Below are 24792 nucleotides of genomic sequence, written 5' to 3'. Positions count from 1 at the left end.
CTTTAAACTTTTTTATAGTAACTGCTCTCCAGATGGCGTAATGCTTTCCATAAACGTCACCCGGGTGAGGGGATCTCCATTGGAATGAGCTGTGTGTGAGCAGGTTACAAATGCAGAGAATACGTGCGTCCACCTACTCTGCACGAATACACAGCAGGAGTCATGGTGTGATTTGCAAAATCCACTGCATACTAATTAGAGATCCCCTTTGCTGATTTATTGTTATTATATTATTATTATTATTATTATTATTATTATTATTGACAGTCTTGTTCTGTCACCCAGGCTGGAGTGTAGTGGTACGATCTCGGCTCACTGCAACCTCTGCCTCCTGAGTTCAAGCGATTCTCCTGTCTCAGCCTCCCAAGTAGCTGGGATTACAGGCACCCTCCACCATGCCTGGCTACTTTTTATATTTTTAGTAGAGATGAGGTTTCTCCATGTTGGCCAGGCTGGTCCTGAACTCCTGACCTCAGGTGATCCGCCCCCGTTGGCCTCCCAAAGTGCAGGGATTACAAGTGTAAACCACCACACCCGGCCAAATTCTATTTTTTTAAGTAATAATGACTTTGGATGGAGAATGAAAAAAGCCCATATTCTTTTATGGTAGAAAAAAGAATAAAATGTTAGTGTTGCTCTGTATACACAGGTTCCTGCAGCAAAGTGGAGCAAAGATTCAGAAACATCATATTTCTTTTCTTTATTCAAAGAACATTGAAAATTGCAAATATTATAGACACTACACACCCAGAGACTGGAAAGAGATAAAATTGACTGGCATATTGAGGCAAGCCAGGCAGGACTGGAAATTTTCTTCCTCTTTGTAGGCACAGAAGCACATATACAAGTGTGGATTTTGCCGGGGCTTCTGATTTATCCAGCAACATTCCTGATTTTTATTCCATTATTCTTAGATGTGCGCCTGGAAGATATTCGTTGTAAGACTTTCTAGACTCAGACAAACGAAAACTTTAGCTCTACCATTTGTATTCATTGAAACAAGAACACTAAGATATTTGCTAACTCAAAGCAATTGAAATATTAGCTTGTCTTTGGTTCACAGCTGTGGCCCATTTGGCTGGAGTGTGTGATTGGTTGTGAAGTTGCACCTTCCTGTGAGGTAGCGCTGATGTTATTCTGGAGAGGGGGAAAGTTACCATACTACCCTGTGTCATATCACAAAGATGAGAGGTATTGGTCTGGCTTGAGCAGACAAAGATATATTTCATAGAGTGGATGTGACGTGATGAGCAAGGAGTTGATGCTTCTGGAATCTGGTAATGCCATTAGGCTGAACCTTCCCACTGAAATGAAATCACACGAGGCCTGCATCTGGGGAAAGGAAAATACCAGAAAGCATTAAAGATCTGAAACTTCAAGGTCAGTTACTGGATGGACACAGAGGGCTTGGGAATTCCAGGGCCATGGGCCACCTCTGTCCGGAGGGAGGCATTTCCCTGGATGGACACAGAAGGGCTAGAGAATTCCAGGGCCATGGGCTGCCTCTGTCCAGAGGGAAGTATTTCCCTGGATGGACACACAGGGCTTGGGAATTCCAGGGCCATGGGCCGCCTCTGTCCGGAGGGAGGCATTTCCCTGGATGGACACAGAGGGCTTGGGAATTCCAGGGCCATGGGCCGCCTCTGTCCAGAGGGAGGTATTCCCTGCACACTCTTGGCTCTCAGGGTGGAGAGGCCTGGGGTGGGGACAGTGAGGTGGGGCCTGCCCAGGGTGGGAAATCAGGGGAAGACTCATCCACATCAACATGGTGCCCGTCCCTTGCCCGGCCCTGGGAACTCCCAAGAGAGAGATGCCCAACACTGGACCGACTGAAGGAGAAGGAGAAGGGCCTCTCGGCCGGAATTTGTTCTGCATGGCAGACTGTGATTTCGTGAGCTCTAGGAAGGCTGTCAGGAATAACTAACACTGATCTCACACATTTGCTTTCAGAAAACAGGAAAAGCAGCAGCACATCCCAACTTGTTGTATGAGACCGGCACAGCCTTGATGCAAAAACCAGGTGAAAACATTGCCAGAAAGGAAAATTAACTGCCGGCTAATCTCCCTCCTGAACACAGTAGAGAAACCCTTAACAAAGTATCAACAAGTTGAGATCAGTAACAGAAGGAGGAAAAATACCTCATTACCAAAGTGGATGTATTCTCAGAATAGGTGTAGCCTTAGAAAACCAATCAATATAATTCATCACACTGACACATTAAAGGAGAAAAAGAATATGATCACCTTAGAGATTTACAACAAGCATTGGACAGAGTTCAGCATGTGTTCCTTATTTAAAAAGAAACCTCTTAGCAATCTAGAAACGGACAGGGACTTCCTCAATCTGATAAAGGATGGCTGCAAAAGGCCCACAGCAAATGTCATACTCAATAGTGAGATGTTAACAATTTGTCTTAGAGAGGAAGACGAGATAAGAGTGTCAGCTGACAACACTCCTGTCGAACTTTGCGAGAGAGGTCCCAGCCGGTGCAGCAAGTGATAAAAAGCAATAACACTTATAAAGATGATGAAGCAATAAATAAAAGTACCATTATTCACAGATTATCATGCACATAGGAAAACCAATCTGTAGATAAATTACTAGAATTAATAGTAATCGAGCTTTGCAAGGTTATTGATCATAAAGATTAAAGTTACATTTCTGTATTCAACAAAGAAATTAGAAAAAAATTTTTTAGGCCAGGCGTGACAGCTCAGGCCTGTAATCCCAGCACTTTGGGAGATTGAGGTGGGCAGATCAGGAGGTCAAGAGATTGAGACCATCCTGGCCAACATGGTGAAACCCTGTCTCTACTAAAAATACAAAAATTAGCTGGGCGTGGTGGTGGGCGCCTGTAATCTCAGCTACTTGGAAGGCTGAGGCAGGAGAATTGCTTGAACTAGGGAGGTGGAGGTTTCAGTGAGCCGAGATCGCGCCAGTGCACTACAGCCTGCTGACAGAGCAAGACTTCATCTAAAAGAAAACAAAAATTTAGATATATAACTAAAGTAGCATCAAAAAATGTCAAATGGCTAGAAATAAATCTAACAAAAAGGCCTCTCCAGGTAAAGTTATGAAACTTCATGTGAGACATTGGAAGAGCCTACAGATACAAAGCCACAAATGTTCATGGATTAGCAGGCACCACACAGGTGCCACACAGGCCCCACGCAGGTGCCACGCAGACGCCACGCCATCATCTGGGCCCTTCCCAAGTCGACTGTGCACTTTCACGTGGCCTCAGTCACACTTCCACAGGTTTTTCGTTTGTTTGTTTAGTGACATTTTAAAGCCACCTCTAGAATGTATATGGAATTGCAAAGTGCCATGGGTAGCCAAGACATCCCTGAACACCGTAGGAAGACCGGCTGTGTTAAATATGAAGTCGTGTTGTAGAGCTGGGTAACCACAATGTGCTAATGGTAGGCGAGCCAGCCATCTGGGTAGAAGAGAAAACTCAGAAACAGAATCGTGTGTGTGTGATTTATGGCTGTGTGAGGATGCACTTCAGGTCAGGGCAGCAATGGTGGATTTTTTTCAACGGTGTTTGGAAAACTGACTAATCAAATAGTTAAAAACAAACAAAAAGGCTGGGCATGGTGGCTCACACCTGTAATCCCAGCACTTTGGGGAGGCTGAGGCGGGTGGATCACCTGAGGTCAGGAGTTCAAGACCAGCCTGGCCAACATGGTGAAACCCCATCTCTACTAAAAATACAAAAAAATTAGCCGGGCGTGGTGGCACACGCCTGTAGTCATCACTACTCAGGAGCTGAGGCAGGAGAATCGCTTGAACTGGGAGGCGGAGTTTGCAGTGAGCAGAGATTGCACCACTGCACTCCAGCCTGGATGACAGAGCGAGACTCAATCTCAAAAAAATAAAAATAAAAATAAAGAACTCTTTTAACGATATAAACAAGAATAAATAAACAGAGTGAACACTGACATGTCGATTCCAGCATCCAGAACCACACTTGGAGCCGCACACATCTGACTTCCCTTCTCTCAGGAACGTCTGCTCTCTTGGCTCCTCATGTGCTGGGTAATTTTGGCTCCTCACGTGCTGGGTAATTTTTCATTGCATTCTGGTCATAAAAACTGAGCTGGGGAGTTTGGAATTGGTTATTTTCCTCCGTGATTATTGCTTCCTTTGCTTGGTAGGTAGTTTCTTTGGCTGGATGTGAACTGAAAACTTGTTTCTTGAGTGGCAATTTCAGTCCGTTCATCTCCACTGTCCTCAGCAGGGTGACTGCGTCTGTTGTATGTGTGGTTCAAGATCAATGGGTTATGAAGAAAGGTGGAGACTGAGGACCCCTTCTCTGGCTTTTTCACTTATGGGATTTCCCTGCCTTGGCATTCATATCCTGTTCCCGGCCTTCCCCCTAGTTTCCCATCCCAACAAAGGCTGCAGGCTCTTCCCCATGGGTTCTCTACCTGCCTGTCCCTGTGCTTGCTGTGTGGACTGTGCTTGGTCTAAACTAAAAACCCAGACATGGGAACTCACTTGCGTAGCTCCTATGCAGCTCCTCCAGAGGGTGGCCTGACCAGGATCCTGTCTGCTTGATTGTGCCACATTTGCTTCGGGTGGAGGCTGCTCACCTTCTGTAGTAGATGCAGGTGTTATTATTTTCTGCAGGGGGTGAGGGGGTCACCTGGTAGAGTCGTAGTCCAGAACTAAGACCAGAGGTAGAAAACATCAAGATCTAAACATGGAAGCACAAGCTTTTGGAAGGGACTATTGGAGGATGTTGCCATGCATGGCCTTGGGGGAGGGAAAGATTTCCCCAACAAGACACAGTATGTACCAACCACACATGAAAAAAGATTGCTCAATTTAACACGCTAAAATGAAGAATCTTATCCACCAAAGCACACCATAAAAAGAATGAGAAAAGAAGTCAGACTGTTGGAAAAGACACTGGAAAAGAGTTAGTATCTAGAATACATAAAGAACATCTATAAATCACAGCAAAAGGCCAGGATGATCAATAGAACATGAGCCAAAGACTTGAATGAGCAAATCACAAAAAGGCTGATGCAAAAACGGCCAATCCACCTGTCACTGTGTTTGATCTTATCAGCAAGCAGAGTCCCAAACCACAGAAATGCTCAGCGGCGCTGCCATCTCGCCATCATTAAGTAAGGTTTACAGCTTGACACCATCACATGTTAACCAGAATGTGGAGTATCAGGGACCCTCAAATCCACTGAAGGGATTGCAAATGGGTGCCATCACTGAGGAACGGCCTCATGTTATCCAGTAAAGTTGAAGACAGTCACACCTGCTCTCCCCCTAGGAATATACCTCAGAGATCTGAGTGTGAGTCTGTGTGTGTGTCTAAAGATCTATGTACCAGCATGCTCAAAGTGTCATATTATTACTGTTAATAATAGCCCCAAATTGCAAGCCACCCAAATGCCCATCAATAATAGAATTGATAAGTCAGCTGAAGTATATTTACTCTATGGGATTCTGTTCAACAATGAAGATAAGAGAATGGCAGTTATAGATAACAGTGTGGATGAATCTTACAAATATAATAATGAGGGGGAAAAGCAGTCCCAGAAGAGTGTATAGCATGGGTGGCTGGGCACCATGGCTCCCACCTGCAATCCCAGAGCTTTGGGAAGCTGAGGCAGGAGGATCACTTGAGGCCAGGGGTTTGAGACTGGCCTGGGCAGTGTAGTGAGACCCCATCTCTACAAAAAATCTTTTAAAAAATAATACATAATGTGATTCAATTTACATAAAATTCAATAACATGCAAAACCAAACTGTATATTCTAGGGAGGTACACACATGTTGTAAAACTGTAAAGAAAAGCAAAGCAATGACTACTAAAAATGTCAGATGCCTGTTTGGGGGGGTTGTGATTGGCAAGGGATGCATGGAGACTTGCAGTGTTCTCTTTCTTGTTCTGGGTGGTGGCTACAAATTGTTAGATTTACCAACCTCGACTAAATTGCATATAAATGTCTGTACATATTTGTGAATGTCAACATTACAAATATTATGAGCGATGACTATGTTGTAGTCTTAAAAACAACAAAAGCAAACCCGCAAAGCATCTATTTTAAAGGGACGGTGCAAGAAACGCAGCTGCAATCTCCTCTTTCTGGCTCTTCTCTTCCTTGGAGCCTGGAAAGCTAAAACTGACCATCAGACACTGCTTCAACCATCCAGGTAGGGGTGGATGTCCCTGGCTCAGGCACTTCTTTGCAAGAACAAGTCCAAGCTTCATAGGAAGATGTTTCTTTTCACCTTTACACTTCTCCTCTTTCTGCAGCCACAAGGATGGTGCCGTGGGAAGAGAGGAGGGTCTGGTTCCCAATGGCAGGGCTGAGGTACCCTGTGGCTGCATGCCCCTACCTCAGGGCTTCCTGCTGGCTCAGAGAAATGGTGTTGTTTGATGTTGTTGAGTTTTCTGTTAGGAGAAGCTGTTACTTAGACAATGGCCTGGAATGGAGAGGACACATTCTCGTTGAAGGTCTGCAATTTAACACTGTAGATTTAATGTGAGGCAAGTCACTTAACCTTGAGAATTCTTCTGTTTCTTTTAAAAAATCAATTGATTGGTTGGTTCAGAAAATCTCTAAGGGTCCTTCCAGCATACGAGTCTCTGACTGTGTAACCATGCTCACTTTTCCACATTTCCTGGGAAGAGTGCTATGCAGTAGCTTAGGAGATTCAGTAGTAAGAAATGCAGGGACTGTGCTGTCTAAACTTCTATTATCCTGATTCCATGAACTATTTAAAAACAGAGCAACAAAAACCAACTAGGATCTGGAGGCCTATAAAACAATACTATTCAATTTTCTAAGAACGTTTATTCAAGGAGAAGAATATATTTTAATGGCTATTGAACTGGATTCTTGCAGAGCCCAACCTAATCTCCTGGTAATGTTAGGCATTTTTAGAACCTGCATTAACTCCTCTGGTCCATAATCCAGAGAAAACTGAAGTAGTGACTCAGAACTTCGACCTTTTGTTTTGAGACAGTCTCACTCTGTCTCCCAGAGAGAGTGGAATGCAGTGGTGCAATCACAACTCACTGTAACCTCTGCCTCCCAGGTGCAAGCAATCCTTCCACCTCAGCCTCCTGCAACCTCTGCCTCCTGGGTGCTATTGATCCTCCCACCTCAGCCTCCTGCAACCTCTGCCTCCTGGGTGCTATTGATCCTCCCACCTCAGCCCCCTGCAACCCCCGCCTCCTGGGTGCTATTGATCCTCCCACCTCAGCCTCCTGAGTAGTTGGGACTACAAGTGCACACTACCACACTACATTAGTCTGTTCTCACACTGCTAATAAGGAAATACATACCCAAGCCTGGGTAATTCATAAAGAAAAATAAGTTTAATGGATTCACAGTTCCACATGGTTGGGGAGGCCTCACAATCATGGTGGAAGCTGTAGGAGGAGCAAAGGCAGGTCTTACATGGTGGCAGGTGCAGAGTGTGTGCAGGGGAACTGCCCTTTATAAATCCATCAGATCTTGTGAGACTTTCTCACTTTCATGAGAACAACATGGGAAAAACCCACCCCCATGATTCAATTACCTGCCACCAGGTCCCTCCCGTGGGGATTATGGGAGCTGCAATTTAAGATGAGATTTGGGTGGGGACACAGCCAAACCATATCACACCCCCAGCTAATTTTTATATATTTTTTTGTAGAGATGGGGTCTCACTATATTGCCTAAGCTGGTCTCAAACTCCTGGACTCAGGTGATCCTCCTGCCTCAACCTCCCCAAGTGCTAGGTTACAGGTGTGAGCCACTGTGCCTAGCCTATATTTTTTTCAAAAAACTTTAAAAATGTCAAAAATATGAAAAGGCAGTAGGAACCCAAATTACAGTACAAAAGTCTATAGAGAATTTTCAAGCCTGTGTGTATACTAAATGTATGAAAGGGTCTGTGACCATCGAACCAGGCTTATGCCCTGAGGGTGCCTGCTGGGCCCACGCTAGGTCTTCGTTCCTCAGCCACTTGGGACAAGAGGAGGAGAAATCAGTTCCAGTACAAACAGTCATAAAGAAGAGCCTCCTGCAAGGCTGGGACCCCAAAGGGAATCACACGCACAGCAGAGGTGAGCCGTATCTAAACCTACGCTCCACACACCCACAGGGGATTTTAAAGAAAGCTGCTTTGGAAATGAATCTACAGGAAAGAAAACGGGGAAAAAATTCCCAGAGAGTTTCTCTGGGACCACAGACCAGCTCCTGCATAGACTCGCACTGGGTACATGTGATCTGTGACTGGGAGATCTATGACTGGGAGGCCAAGGAAAATCAGGCCGTGGAGTTGACTTGAGATGGTTGAGACTGTTGGTGCCCCCAACATTCCTAGAAGGAAACAGGAAAGCTTGTAAAGGAGAGTGTACACATTCGGGACCTCGGGTAACCAACAGCAGTAACTTCCAAGATCCGTGGCCAGCAGGTAGCCATTTAATAACATCTATTGGACGCTATAACCAATTGCAGAAAACACATATTTTCTAGTAGGGATTACAAGATACCCAAAGTAATGGCTGTGGGGTGGTGGCGAGACAATATGAACGAGAATCAGGAGAAACAGAAATAACAGAAGCAGAACTGGACAGATTTTAAAGAGTGAAATGATCAGATATGCATTTTGAAACAACTAAACATAGCATTTTTAAAGAAATGAAATAAAAATTTGAAATTCATGCAGAGAAAGTTGAAACTATAGAAAATAATATGGTCCACTTAAGAACAGAACTTCTAGGCTGGTTGTGGTTGCTCATACCTGTAATCCCAGCATTTTGGGATGCTCAGGTAGGAGGATCGCTTGAGGCCAGGAGGTCAAGAGCAGCCTAGGCAATAGAGTGAGACCCTATCTCTACAAAACAAATTTTAAAACTTAGCCAGGTATGGTGACACATGCCTGTGGTCCCAGGTACTCAGAAGGCTGAAGCTGGAGGATTGCTTGAGCCCAGGAGGTCAAAGCTACAGGGAGCCATGATCGCACCACTGTGCTTCAGGCTGAGCAGTAGCAGACAGAGAACAGAACTTCTAAAAATAAATATAATAACCAAAATGTAAAGCTCAGTGGATACACTCTAAGACAAGAAAAAAAATCTTAAGATCAGCCGATGAAAATAGATCATGTAGAAATGATTGGCAATTATGCACAACTTTTGTTCTTGCAAAAGATATTTTGGGGTAAACAGATTAATGTCATGCAAAATAGGCTGCAAGGCAGAAAGCGTTGGGTGGGATAAGGACGCTTCATGATAATGAAAATTTCAATTAGGAAGACACAATTATCTAAATGTGGCTGTACCTCATAAAAATAACACCAAAATATATAATGCAAAAACTTGATAGCCCCATGAGGAGAAATAGACAAATTCACAATTATAGAGGTAAATTGTGGTACACTCCTCTCAGTGATTGATGGAAGTTATCAGATATAAAAGGATGAATAATATAAGTAACAAACTAGATTTAATAGCATCTATTGGACACCATAACCAATTGCAGAAAACACATTTCCTAGTATACACAGAGCATTTGCAAACATGACTATAAAGCAAGATTTAAAACATTTCAAATGATTTACATAATATCCAAATATTCTTTGATCATAATGTAATTAAGGGAGAACTCAATAACAAAAACATAAATGGAAAGATATCTTTGGAAATTAGAAACATAATAAATAAATCATGCTATATAATTAATTACAATGAAAACTGAATTTTGAATTGAATAATGAAAATGCAACATATTAAAACTGTGACTGAAGCCAAAGCTTAAACTAGAAGAAAAATCTTCATATTCATATATTAGAAAAGAAGAAATGCTGAAAAGAAGTTTAATATCCATCAAAGAAGTTTAAAAAAGCAAATGCAAAATTATCCAAAAAAGGAAAAAAATTAATAATAAAGATAGGATCAGTAATCAAAGGAAACAAAAACAAATATACAACAGGAAGGATTGAGATATATAAAAGTTTATTCTTCAATAACATGAATAAAATGGACAAAACCTTGTGATATTTACCAAAAATAAAGAGAAGGTACAAATACCAATACTGGAATAAAACAGGGACTATCACTATAGCTGCCACACATAAATGTAATAGAAATAAGGCATTACTAACAACTTTAGTCCAATGAATTTGAAAAAATAGATGAAATGGGGAAATGTTTAGGGAAGCATACCAAGACTGACTTAAGAGGAAATGTTTTTTTGTCCTTGCGATAGTTTGCTGAGAATGATAGTTTCCAGCTTCATCCATGTCCCTACAAAGGACATGAACTCATCGCTAAATGATGAGTTAATGGGTGCAGCACACCAACATGGCACATGTATACATATGTAACAAACCTGCAAGTTGTGCACATGTACCCCAAAACTTAAAGTATAATAATAATTTTAAAAAAACGAGGAAATGGAAGACTACAATAGACCAAAAACCTTCAAATACTTACATCAGTAGTACATTTCTTTCCTTAAAACTCCAGGCCCCGCTGCCTCACAAGGTAGTTAACTATTTCAAACACTCAAGGAAAAGACAACTCCATTCTTACACAAACTCTTCCAGACAACAGACAAAGAAGGAACATTTTGCAACTTATTTTAAGATATAACAAACCTTGATACCAAGGACAAATAAATAAGGAATATTTCAGGCCAATTTCACTTATGAACATGAATGTAAAAACTTTTAAATATAGTAATATAGTAAGCCCCAGAATAATATCATGAAATCAAAATAAAAATCAATTGAATAAAATACATGTCCCATTATGCTGAAGTTCATGAATAGTCAAGTCAAACTGGCATGCTCACTCATTGCAGTTTTAGAGTAAGAGCTGCAGAATTCCAACTATGCCCCGGTTCCTGTTGTTGTTTTATATATGTGGATTTTTCCTTCTTTTCTTTTCTTTTTCTCTCTTCATTCCTTTCTAATTTTTTGGTCAATTTTTGGCTTAAGTATCAGTGGGGAAAATTCTTGTTCTTGCGGCTGACTTGGCTTTCAAAGACACTGGCATAGATTTCAGAAATCTGATTATTTGGAGTTCATTTATCAGCCTGACTCTGGCTTTTAGGTTGGGAGAATATTGGGATGCAGAGACCTATCCTTTACTTCATCACCTCTCAAGATATCCTTGACTAGTGTTGTGGTTTGAGTGTGTCCCCCAAGGTTCATGTGTTAGAAACTTAACCCCCCATGCAACAGTGTGGGGAGGTGATGGGGTTATGAGGGCTCTGCCCTCATGAATGGATAAATGCCATTATTGCAGGAGTGGGTTAGTTATAAAAGCCAGTTCAGCCTTCTCTTCCTCTCTTGCATTCTCTGCCCTGAGATGACACAGTACAAAGGCCCTCACCAGACACCAACACCTTGATGTAGGAATTCCCAGCCTCCAGAACTGTGAGCCAAGTAAATTTCTGTTCATTATAAATGATCCAGTCTATGGTATTCTATTCTAGAAACACAAAACAGACTAAGACAGAAAACTGTTAGTGAGAAATCAGATCGTTGCTATAACAAATACCTGAAAATGTGGAAGTGGCTTTGGACTGGGAAATGGGTAGAGGCTGGAAGGATTTGGAGGTATGTGCTAGAAAAAGCCAGATTGCTATGAAAGGGGCATGAAGGGCAATTCTGGTGAGGGCTCAGAAGAAAAGGAGTGGGGAAAGCCTGAACCTTCCCGGAGATTCCTTAAGTAGTTGTGACTAGAATGTTGGTGGAGATATGGACAGGACATTCTGATTAGGTGTCAGGCAGAAATGAGAAACAAGGTTTGGAAACTAGAGGAAAGGCCATCCTTGTTATAAAGATTCAAAGAACTTATCTGAATTATATCCATGCCTCAGGCTTTACGGGAAGTGGACTATAAGAGTAGTGAACTAGGATATTTGGCAGAAGAAATGTCTGTGCAAAATAATGAAGAAGTTGTGTGGCTACTTTAAATCACATACAGTCAGATATGAGATAAATGACTTAAAGATGGAATTCATAAATAAAAGAGAAGCAAAATGGAAGGATTTTGAAATTTTTCAGCCTGACCGTGTAAAGAATAAAAAGGTGACTTTGGGAGAGCAAACCAAGGGTGTGGCCAAGTGACTGTTCACTGAGGAGATGACTGGGGAGAGAAGGAATCATCAGGACAGGGAGAATGACCCTGAAGGCACCTCCGACGTCTTCAAGGCTGCCCTCATCACCGACCGGGAGCTCCAGGGAACCCACATCTGGTGCAGTGCTCAGTCACCGCAGCTGTGGCTGGAGCCATGGCTCTGGAAAGTACAAGCTATAAACCTTGGTGGCATCCATGTGGTGCTGATTTTTAGGCAAGAAGAATGCTAGAGCTATGGGACAGCCTCCATCTGGATTTCAAAAGATGCTGTGACAGCCCGGGGCCCCAGGCAGGGACTTGTCACAGGAGCAGAGACACTGCAGAGAGCCTGTACTGGGGCAATGGCAAGCAGAAATTCAGGGGTGAACTGCTGCAGAGAGGCCTCACCTGGGCAATGTTGAGGAAAGGGAAAAACTAAGCCACCACTTTTTGTAGATAAAACAATTTTATCTGTAGTAAATTAAAAAATATTTTACAGATAAACTATTGGAATTAGTAAGAACGTTTATGGGGGGTTACCAAAAATAATATCAGTATAAAAATTCAATTGTATTCTATATAAAAGCAACAAATAGAAAATGTAATTAAAAATATACCTTTTAAAAATAGCATCACCAATAGCAATGATAATAGATAGAAAAGTGTAAAAAACTTTTATGAGAAAAATTATAAAACTTTACTGAAAGACTGAAAGACATTGCTGAAAACCTAAACAAATGCAGAGATGTGCCCTGTTGTGGAGAATCAAAATGCAGAGAGGTGGTTAATCTGTCAGTTGATTTCTAGATTCAGTTCAATCCCACTCAGAATCCCAGGAGGTATTTGGGGTGAGGTAGGGACACATGACAAGGTAATTCAAAATATGCAAAAATTCCAGGCACAGGAAGAGCCAAGGCATTGAAGAAGGAGAAGAAGGGAGGTGGAGAAGGAAGGCACAAGAGATCTTCTGCTATCAGATATGTAGATGTTATTGGCTGCATTAATACCATGTAGTATTGGTTCAGGAACGAACAGATAGATAAGTGGAACAGAATAGAGAGCTCATAAATGCTTGGCAACCTCTGGCATAGAAAGCAATTCAGAGTTCTGGGGGAAAAGTGCATTTATGTTCACCAGCATATCATATATATGATAGTATGTAACCATATATATTATACTACTTATGAAATTGTAGTGTATTTGTCCTATAATAGCCAAATCTGGAAACAGCCCAAATGTCCATCAACAGTAGAATGATAGAATGGATCAATACACGCTAATATATTCATTCAAAAAATATTTAGTTAGAGGAAAAAAATGTAGGCTACGTGAAACAGCATGGATGAATCTACCAACCTAAAGGAGAGTGGAAAAAAATACATCAACATTATACAAAGTTCAAAAGTAAGCAAAATTAAACCATATTTTACAGGGATGCATGCAATGGTGGTAAAGAAAAGTATCATGGTGCAAGTCAGGAGAATGGTCTGTCTTGGTAGGAATGAGGGAATTGCGGTCAGGAAGTAATGCATGAAGGACTTCTAGGATGAAAATCATGTTCAGTGTCTTGACTTGGCTCATGGTTAGTTGGATTTTCAATCATTGAAGTGCTACCTGTAACATTTATTCACACTTCTATATATTTTGCAAAAGAAATGAAAATAAATTTTATAATCTGGTTGAGAATTAGTTGGCTTTCTACTTATTTGTTAAATATCAAAGTATTTATGCACATCTCTGTATATGTTATTTTTCCCAATAAAAAATGTATACTTGCATAATTAGACTTCCAGTGAAGCAATTTCCAGACTGATTCCATTTCTTACAGGCAAGTACACTGTGCTTTTCTGATGTTTCCTTTGGTGTTCACTTCACATTTCTTTTTTCTTTTTTTTTGAGACGGAGTCTCACTCTGTCGCCCAGGCTGGAGTGCAGTGGCGCCATCTCTGCTCACTGCAAGCTCCACCTCCCAGGTTCACACCATTCTCCTGCCTCAGCCCCCCCGAGTAGCTGGAACTACAGGCACCCACCACCATGCCCAGCTAGTTTTTTGTATTTTTAGTAGAGGCGGGGTTTCACCATGTTAGCCAGGATGGTCTTGATCTCCTGACCTTGTGATCCGCCTGCCTGGGCCTCCCAAAGTGCTGGGATTACAGGCGTGAGCCACCGCGCCTGGCTTCACTTCATATTTCTAAATAGTAAGCTCATAGTACTGGGTCTTTATTTTTTAATTTTAGATACTACTTATTGACAGTTTACATCCCCCGGATGAGGACTTGGCTGTCTTTTTTTTTTTTTTTGAAATGGGGTCTCACTGTGTTGCCCAGGCTGATATTGAACTGAGCTCAAATGATCCATCCACCTCAGCCTTCCAAAGTGCTGGGATTACAGGTATGAGCCACCTCGCCTGGCCCAGTCGGACTTGGCTTTCTAATTTTCCTCTTGCTCTCTATGCTCACACACAAACATTTCCTATCCTGTTCCTCCCTAAATATTTTGGTTTTCGTTTATGTCAATTCTCAGAATTTACATTATTATGACTATGTAAATATCATTTATCCCCAAAATAATTCAACCTTCATCTCCTCTCAGTATGCCAATTCTGTCAGTTTCATTATTTTTGTTGGAGACATCCCTCCAGAAATCCTTATCGTTTTCCTCCAGTCTGGACTGGTGTTTTCATTATATGCACATGAAAATATTTTTCACGGACTTCTACTGCCAGCCATGACACAGACTTGTCCACTGGAAACAACTACAGCATGGGCAGCACAGGAGACGAGGCATTTTAGGCTTTGAAAAGTGTGTGTTGGGAGTGTCATCTGGGTGGGCATCTCGACCATGAGCTCGCTCACTTTATTTTTTTTTTTAAAAAGACAAGACTGGATGCAGTGGCTCACGCCTGTAATCCCAGAACTTTGAGAGGCTGAGTTGGGTGGATCACAAGCTCAGGAGTTTGAGACCAGCCTGACCAACATGGTGAAACTCTGTCTCTACTAAAAATATAAAAACTAGCCTAGCATGGTGGCACATGCCTGTAATCTCAGCTACCCAGGAGGCTGAGGCAGGAGAATCGCTTGAACCTGGGAGGTGGAGGTTGCAGTGAGCCAAGATTGCACCACTGCACTCCAGCCTGGGGGACAGAACAAGACTCCATCTCAAATAAAACCAACCAACCAACCAACCAAACAAACAACAATAACAACAAAAAAACCCAAGAAAAATGGGCATCACAGGGGAAGAGAAACTTATGAGGTGAGCCCGTGTTGCCCACCACTGCTCTGGCTTTCCACCTGGGTGCTCTCCTGCTGCAGGGGAGGGAGGTAGAGCCAAGCAGGATGGTGATCTCCTGGAGCTGAAGAGGAAGAGACTGAAGTTCAAGTTTTTGAAGTGGTTGGATTTGTTTGGTGGAGTTTCTGAGACGGGGAAACACACAGATAGGAGCCCCCAGAAACATGCGTGGGGCTTCAGCATGGTCCCTCAGCTCGAGTCTGGGCTGACAGGTGAAGGGCAGGACTCTGGAGATTAGTAGGTATTGCCTACTGCAGGCCATGAGCTAGTGGTGACAAAGGAAGCAGGCAGTTTTGGGAGACACTGGAGTACCAGCTTCAGCAGTGGAAAAACCTCACTGAGATCTTTGGAATGGAGTTGAGTTCCCAGAAAGGCCAAACTTTAAGTGTAAGTCCCACACTCTAGAGTAAGGATCGTATTATAAAAATACTTTCTAAACCAAAACAGATCCACTCTAGCAAAGAATAGACCTAAGGCTGAGAAGACCAAAAGTAAGTACCACTAATTCCACTGTCTGCCAGAACAAATGCAACAAACACCCTGTAAAGAAAGAAGACACGATCTTCTCTGTCTGCAACATATTGTACACAATGTGCAGCATACAAGAAAAAATTACTAGATATGGATAACAGTATGGAGGTTTCTCAGAAAACTAAAAATACAACTATCGTATGATCCAGCAATCCCACTGCTAGATATATACCTCAAAGAGAGGAAATCAGTACATAGAAGAGATATCTGCACTCCCACTTTATAGCTGCACTATTCAAAATAGCTAAGACTTGGAAGTATCCTAAGTGTCCATCAACAGATGAATGGATAAGGAGAATGTGGTATGCGTATACAATGAGTACTATCCATCCATAAAAAGAATGAGATCCTATCATTTGCAACAACATGGAAGGAACTGGAGGATATCATGCTAAATGAAATAAGCCAGGCACAGAAAGACAGACTTTGCATGTTCTTACTCATTTATGGGAGCTAAAAATTAATCAAACTCATGAAGATGGAGAGTAGAATAGTGGTTATCAGAGGCTGAGAAGTATAGTGGGGAGTGCAGGAGAAAGTGGGGATGGTTAATGGGTACAAAATACAGTATGAATGAATAAAATATAGTAATAGATAGCAGACTGACTGCAGTCAACAATAATTTAGCACATTTAAAATAACTTAGAAACGGGTATGGTGGCTCACGCCTGTAATCCTAGCACTTTGGGAAGCTGAGGCAGGTGGATCTCCTGAGGTCAGAAGTTCAAGACCAGCCTGGCCAACATGGTGAAACCCCATCTCTACTAAAAATACAAAAATTAGCCCGGGCGTGATGGTGGGCACCTGTAATCCCAGCTACTCAGAGGCTGAGACAGGAGGATCACTTGAACCCGGGAGGTGGAGGTTGCAGTAAGCCAAGACCTCACCATAGCACTCCAGCCTGAGTGACAAGAGCAAAACTCCATCTCAAAAAACAAAAAAACAAACTTAAAAAGTATAGTTGGAATGTTCATAACACAAAGAAATAAAAAATGTTTTAGGCAATGGATACCCCATTTACCTCAATGTGATTATTTCACATTGCATGCCTGTATCAAAATATTTCATGTACCCCATAAATGTATACACATACTATGTACCCATAAATGTATACACATACTATGTACCCATAAATGTATACACATACTATGTACCCATAAATGTATACACATACTATGTACCCATAAATGTATACACATACTATGTACCCATAAAAATAAAGAATTAAAAAATTTGAAAAATTACTAGATGTGCAAATAAATGAGAAAATATAAGCCATCGTCAAGAGAATATGCAGTTGAAGGAAACTGGTCCCTAGATAACCTAGATGTTGGAATTAGCAAGCAGCCCTCTCCAGAAACTATGACAAATTCACATCTTTGTCACAGCTACTGGAGTGAGTGAGCAAATGGGGAATCTCAGCAGAGAATTCTAAACTACAAAAAAAGGTGAAATTAGAAAACTGAAAAGCATAATATATAAAATAAAAAATTAACAAGACAAGTTTAACAGGGGGTTGCAAATGTTAGAAGAAAGGGTCAATGAACTATTTAATCTGCAGAACAGAAAAATTATTAAAATAGAACATGAACAGAGACTCATAATCTTTAGGACAATATCTATCTCTCCAACACAAGTGTGAGAGAAGTTTGGAAGGAAAAGAAAAAAAGAAAGGAGTAGAGAAAATATGTTGGAAGAAGAGCTGAGAATTATGCGAAGCTTTGAAAGACAAGAACCCACAGATCACAGAAGCCCAGCAAACCCTACGCAGGATAAATATGAAGAAAACAGCACCCAGGCACATGAGGGTGAAACTGTTGAAACCAAAGGGAAAGAGAAGGTCTTGAAAGCAGCCAGAGAAAGATGACAGTTCTATCCAAGTGGATGATAACACGAATTAGGGTTGATTTTTTCAAAAACAATGGAGGCCAGAATACAATGGGATAAGATTTTAAAGAGCAGAAAGAAGCAGCCGTCAACCCAGAATTCTAAATCCTGTGAAAATATCATTTAAAATGGAAGATTCAGTAAAGATATTTCACTCCAAGCATAATTGTATTACAAGCATTCTAAAGGAAGTTCTTCATGACCCTAGATAGAAATTCAGATCTATAGGAATGGATGAACGGCCTCTAAAATGGTAAATAGAAAAGACTTCATACTTTACATTTTTTCTTCTAATTTTTCGAAAGTCATATTACTGGTAACCCAAATAGTATCTCACTGCTTTGTGAGGTTTATAATGTACGTATATATAATATATATGACAACAATACAGAAAGCAGTGCAAAGACATGTAAGAAAAAGGGAGTTAAAATGAGATACTAAAAAATTTTGACTAGTCCAAAAGAAGTCAGGAAAGGAAGAACAGAAAAACAAAATACCAAAAACAAATAGCAAAATGCTATCCCCAAGTCAAACCACGTCGTCACATTACAAGCAAGGGTTATCCAGAGCTTAGCATGTGCTATCACCATGGATCCTTTCTTTTTGTTTTTCCTAAAGTTAATTGCCTTATTTGTCCTATTAGATTAGTTTCTGTGTGGCCATTTGTAATTTTCCCCATTCCTTAAAAAAGGCTCTCACACAATTTTCAGCCAGGCTAATCACATCCGTTAATATGTCAATTCCAGTTTTTAATTATTTTACTTTTGCAGGGAAGACATCTTCCCATGCGTCATATTTTCTTCCGTGTGGAGGGAGCTCTGTTCATTCCTAGCCTTTCTGTACATACACACACAGGTGCACGCTTATGTGTGCACACACACCACGCACAGGTGCACGCCGATGCATTCACACGCACCACACACAGTGCACACGCATGCATGCACACACACCACACACTGCACACGCATGCATGCACACACACCACACACAGTGCACACGCATGCATGCACACACACCACACACAGGTGCACACTCATGCATGCACACACACCACACACAGTGCACGCTCATGCACATACACCACACACAGTGCACACACATGCATGCACACACAGCACACACAGGTGCACACATGCATGCACACACACCACACACTGCACGCTCATGCACATACACCACACACAGTGCACACACATGCATGCACACACAGCACACACAGGTGCACACTCATGCATGCACACACACCACACACAGTGCACGCTCATGCACATACACCACACATAGTGCACACACATGCATGCACACACAGTGCACACAGGTGCACGCTCATACACACACTGCCCAGGAGAGTGGATTGACCCGACTGGTGAGAGTGAAGAAGAAATGGGTGTGCACGGCCCAGAGGTGGCTCCTTTTCTTCCTTGAAGGGGTGACTATGTGTGCAGGACACTCCCCCGTCTGTTCGCCAGGACAGTCTCTGCTTGACAGAGGAGCCAGCCCCAGTGCAGAGGGGCTTCCTGTTACTGCAGCTCATTTTTATGGGCCAGTACTAGGAAGTGCGCTTCTCTGAAGAGCTAAGACGCATTCACTAGTAGAGGTTTTATGATAATAAAAGGGAATATTTTGGTCTCAGAAAATTATAACCAGAGGCACTGTCTGTCAGAGTAGCCATCCATTTACTAAGGTGACCTGAAATGTGTGATGTCAAATGAAACTGTCTGGCAGCCCATCAGTTAATCAGCAGATGAGATGAGCATGATCTGTTTCTCACGTTCTAGAAATAAAACCTGTCTCTTTTGTAATCGCCTGTTCATTGCCTTTTAGTTTCTTTGTTATTCAAAAATTGTAGAAGTTGTATACCATATGTTACTAATAATTTATTCCACTGTGCTCCACGGCTTCGGTTCATTTGTTTGCCGGGTGAGAGTTAACCCTCTGTAGTTTCTGATGCTCAGGATGCAAAGTCTCTGCCTAAATTTGTTTTCCCCCATATTAACATCTGTTATGGGGTGAACTGTGTCTCCCAAAAGAAGATAGATGGAAGTCCTAATCCTTAGCACCTCAGAGTGTAGCTATTTTGGAAATAGGGTGTTTGCAGATTTAGCCATGTCAAGATCAGGTTGTTACCGTGGGTCCTAATCCAATATGACTGATGTCCTCATAAAAAAGGGACATTTGGAGCTGGCACAGTTGAGGGAAGACGGAAGTGCAGTCATGGAGTCAGAGGCTGGAGGGATGCGGTGATGAACTGCCAAATGCCAAGCGCTGCAGAGCTCCCAGGAGCTGGAAGGGTGGGAAGGATCTGCCCCTCCAGGGGTCAGGGAGAGCAGGGCCTTGCTGACAGCTGGATCTCAGACGTCCAGCCCCAGGACTGAGACAAGACCTTTCTGGGGTTTTGTTTTTCCTTTTATTGATTAATTGACTGACAGGGTCTCCTTCTGTCACCAAAACTGGAGCACAGTGGCACAATCATAGATTACTGCAGTCTCAAACTCCGGGGCCAAGGTGGTCCTCAGCCTCCCGAGTAGCTGGGACCACAGGTGTGCCACCACGCCTGGCTAATTATTTTTATTTTAATCTTTTGTAGAGATGATATCTTTCTATGTTGCCTAGGCTGGTCTTGAACTCCTGGGCTCAAGGGATCCGCCCTCCTTGGCCTCCCAAAGCGCTGGGATTACAGGCATGAGCCAGCGTGCCTGGCTGATATCTGTTGCTTAAAGTCACCCAGTTTGTGGCACTTAGTTACGGCCACCCCAGGAATCTGATACAATGTCTAATTTCCAATTTTTAGTATATATGCTGCCAAAGCGAGCACAATATCTAACTTCCACAGCAACGTTTAAAAACAGCATTTTGGGCTGGGCACCTTGGCTCAAGCCCGTAATCCCAGCACTTTGGGAGGCCAAGGCGGGCACATCACTTGAGGTCAGGAGTTTGAGACCAGCCTGGCCAAACTGGTGAAACCCCGTCTCTACTAAAAAATACAAAAATTAGCCGGGTGTGGTGGCACACGCCTGTAGTCCCAGCTACTTAGGAGGCTGAGGCAAAAGAATCGCTTGAACCTAGGAGGCGAAGGTTGCAGTGAGCCGAGATCGTGCTATTGCACTCCAGCCTGGGCAACAGAGTGGGACACTGTCTCAAAAACAAAACAACAAAAAAACCTACAGCATTTTGCATCTCTATTGTTTAAAAAAAAATCCGATTTATCATATCTGAAAAATCATGAGTTCAACTCTATTTCTGTCTGCATTTGTCTTTTGCTTCATCCATCTCTTCCCTGTTTCTAACACAGATCTTTCTCCGTGAGAGCACACCCTCTGTGTTCCTATCCCTTCTCTGTCCTTCCCTCCATTCCTGACCTCTTTCTTTCCACCCTCGAATCTTTTTCTTTCTCTCTTTCCTGTGCTTCAGAGTATTTTCATCTAATGTTCTGCGGAGGCCCATGGTTGGAGGGAGTGACAGCCGCGCCTCCCCGTGAAGGGAATGGAGTAGGTGCCACACAATGGGCGTGCCCACCGGAGACCTGAGCAGGAGTGAATGATTTTCAAATTAACCTCCTCATTCTTCACCTTCCTCAGGAACACGCTACTCATGGCACTTGCTAAATTCTGCTTTGCTCTCCTGTGAGTTTTTTGCACAACTACTTCTTCCTGGGGTCTAAACTCCTTGAGAAACCATGCGCAGCCCTTGGTGAGGCTGGAAGGGAGGATGCTACGGGGGCTGCAGGAAGGGGTGCGTGCATCTGAGCCTGAGGGGCTGGGGCAAGCTGCTATGGGGGCTGCAGGAAGGGGTGCGTGCGTCTGAGACTGCGGGGCTGGGGCAAGCTGCTATGGGGGCTGCAGGAAGGGGTGCGTGCGTCTGAGCCTGCGGAGCTGGGGCAAGCTGCTTTGGGACAGGCGGTCTCCTCAGTGCCCTGCCCCGTAGCTGTGGGGCGTCGGGGGGTGTCTGGTGCAAGTGCTTTGGCCAAGACTCTGTGACCATCTGCCTGGCCATGCTTTCCCATCTGGGGTCAGATTCCTGAGGAGCCTGTGTGTGGGGAAACCTTGGCTTTGGTGTCGTGTGAAGGCCCCGTGGGGAGCTGAGCATCCAGGGAGTCATGCCAGGAATGGGGGATCCGGGACCCCGTGTGCCCGCTTCTCTCTGAGCCGGGGCAGGGTGAGGAGCGGGGAAGGAAACCAGAGCCTGGCCAGGCTCACGGGAGCCGCGTGCAGAGCGTGACAACCTGCCAAGATCCCCCATGCCCACACCGGAGGTCTGACCGCCAGAGGGAAACCACCAGCCGGGCAGCACCTGGGGTGGGGAGATGAGCAGCTGGTCCAGGAGAGGCCCTGGCCACGCACTTCGAGGGCTGAGTGACACAAGGTCCCTATGGGCAGGGGAAGGGTTTCGAATCAGATCTTTTGGACAATCCGTGGTTCCTTAGAAACTAACCCCTCCCGGCTAAAAAGGCCTGACTTTCCAGGGGTGTCCACCAGCTTCTGTTTCCTTTTGTGTCTGTCGCTGGGACTACAGGCCCTACACGTGTGTAAGCTCCTGAGCCACGTACTAGGACTGTAGGCCCTACCTGAGTGTAAGCTCCTGAGCCAGGTCCTAGGACTATAGGCCCTGCATGCTTGTAAGCTCCTGAGCCAGGTCCTAGGACTACAGGCCCTGCATGCTTGTAAGCTCCTGAGCCAGGTCCTAGGACTACAGGCCCTGCATGCATCTGAACTCCTGAGCCATGTCCTAGGACTACAGGCCCTGCATGCATGTGAGCTCCTGAGCCACATCCTATATGGCATCCAGCACATGGCTTGGCACCAGGACACTGTTTAAAATTCTTCATGAGTCCACACAAAGCAAATGGAGTCATAAAAATAAAACACAAAAAAGAATAACATAGAAAATAAACCAAAAACACTGAATCACGTACGTCTGATGTTCTCCCCAAAGATCACACAGGACCCTCACCCTCTGAGATGCCGTCTGCCCGGACACACTGCTTGCTGGATATGAGGAGCTGCGGGTCCCCAGAGATGACACAGGATCCTCACCCTCTGAGATACCATCTGCCCGGACACAATGCTCGCTGGATATGAGGAACTCTGGGTCCCCAGAGATCACACAGGATCCTCACCTCTGCGTCCCCAGAGATCATGGGGGATCCTCATCCTCTGAGACACCATCTTCCCGGACATGCTGCTCGGTGGATGTGAGCCTGCGGGTTCCTGGTTTCTGCCCAGCTGACATGTGATGGTTCTCAGCGAGCCTGCTCGGGTACTGTAGACTGGGTGCCTCATCCTCCAGCGGCTGTTATGTGGCCATGGGTGGGTCACAACCACGCATGTTCCCGGTGTGATGAGCCCATGGGTGGGCTGCTCCCTGCCCACACCCGGCTGGCCCAGGCCGTCGTCTTGCCCTGAGGACTGGCCCTGTGGTGTCCTGAGTGGCAGGGCTAAGGGCTCTGCTTCTTCCTATGCTGAGGTGGCCACCCCGTGACGGGTTCTGTCTGCAGCGCACACCCTCCACGAGGCACCTGCCCCCCAGCCCCTGCCTCAGGCCCTGCTTCCCAGAGCCCAGCCTAAGATATCGGTGGCCAGGACAGCAAGGACCTGAGACACAGTGCCAGCCACAGCAGCACTCCTGCCTGACTGGGGTCTGGATGTTCTGGGAGGCCCCTTGTCTCAGGCTCCCCCAGACCTTTCTCAACAAATGAAGCTTCAACCTCTGGTGTGCAAGGTGATGGTTAGGCAGCCTGGTCTCACAGCTGCTGGACTCCCTGGATCACTGTGGCCTCAGTGTGGACAGTGGAGCCTCACGACCCTCTCTGTTTTTCTTTGCTTTTGTCGGGTGTGGGTGTGAGATGGCCCAGACTTGGGCCACAGCCACAAGCTTCTGCGACTCACACAACTCAAGAGCACTGCAGCGGGGTCTCACCACAGAAGCCGTCTGGGAATGCGCTTGACTTGGGGTGTGTGCGTGTTTTTCCATTTTGAAGAATAAGGTCGATTTTAAAATTTTCTGACACTTTCTCACTTTGCCGATTTTTGATGGCAAAATTTTAGTCTCCAGCCTCTCCCTTCCACTTCAGAAGCTTGTGTGTCGCTTGTCTCAGCTGTTAGTGGATATGGGTTCTGAGAATGGTAATTAATTTTAACAATAGCTTAAGTAAGCCAGACATTAATCATAATTGGCAAAGGAAATATGCTATAAAGTATTATATAATCTAAGATCAAACAGGAGCAATTTTTGCATAATTTGTTATTTTGTACTGCCCGTGTTATCATTAGCACAGTGATTAAGAATTAACTGAAATTATTCAAATTACCAGAAATAATTCAATTATCGATAATTGTATATCAATGTATAATAACATATACAACCAAACACTTAGGTGATTTGCTCAGGATAAGTTTCACAACTTTTTTTCCAGCAAAATGTCTTTGACTCACAGTTGAATTCTCAGTACTTCCATCAATTAAATGGAAAAGTAAATTAATTGTAGTGTGGGAATCTCTGGGAGTATTTCTTGCTTTTTCTCTTTTACTAGTGTACTTGTTCTTCAGTAAATAGATTGGATAGTTTGTTACTTCCAGAGAAAGACATTAACCACCAATAGACAGGAAAATGTACCTCTGGTTTACCAAACTTAGTCACTGTCACATTACAGAGTTAATTCTATAATGTTGTGAAAAACACCTGTGTCATGAAAATGTTAATGATCTCTTGACTGCATAGATGAGTTGCGTTCCGGAGTCTGAAGTTGCTTTCTAAATACTAATTAATTAAACCCAAGCTTTCTGTGTCAGGGGATTACTCACTTTTGTCCTTTCTTTACTCTACCCAAGCTGAATTTCTGATAATATGGTAAGACAAGAATGAGACATAACCCAAAACATAAGCTGCCAGCCACAGCTCTGTGTGGAAATTGCAGCTTAGGAAGATTTTGCCACAATGAGATGGTAACCCCTGCTTCCCCCGGCCATACAGAGGATTGAAGATGTAAGTACCTGGG

At 43.7% G+C, this 24792-nt stretch overlaps 1 protein-coding gene across 2 annotated transcripts in view; it reads left to right on the top strand.

The window, feature by feature from the left end:
* LOC129048406 (uncharacterized) overlaps positions 1 to 24572 on the top strand; it is an 82910-nt gene extending 58338 nt beyond the window's left edge. For both annotated transcript variants that reach the window (XR_010141458.1, XM_063727464.1), the window contains one exon: positions 22731 to 24572. Coding sequence is in view for 1 of the 2 variants with exons in the window: in XM_063727464.1 (XP_063583534.1) it covers positions 22731 to 22876 (146 nt within the window). In the remaining variant the exon portion in view is untranslated. The remainder of the gene's footprint in view (positions 1 to 22730) is intronic.
* The last annotated feature ends 220 nt before the right edge of the window (positions 24573 to 24792 follow it).

This window comes from Pongo abelii, chromosome 8 (assembly GCF_028885655.2).
Source record: "Pongo abelii isolate AG06213 chromosome 8, NHGRI_mPonAbe1-v2.0_pri, whole genome shotgun sequence".
Classification (NCBI taxonomy): Eukaryota; Metazoa; Chordata; class Mammalia; order Primates; family Hominidae; genus Pongo; species Pongo abelii.
Note: the sequence above shows the minus strand (reverse complement) of the source record. Positions and strands in the feature narration are given on the sequence as shown.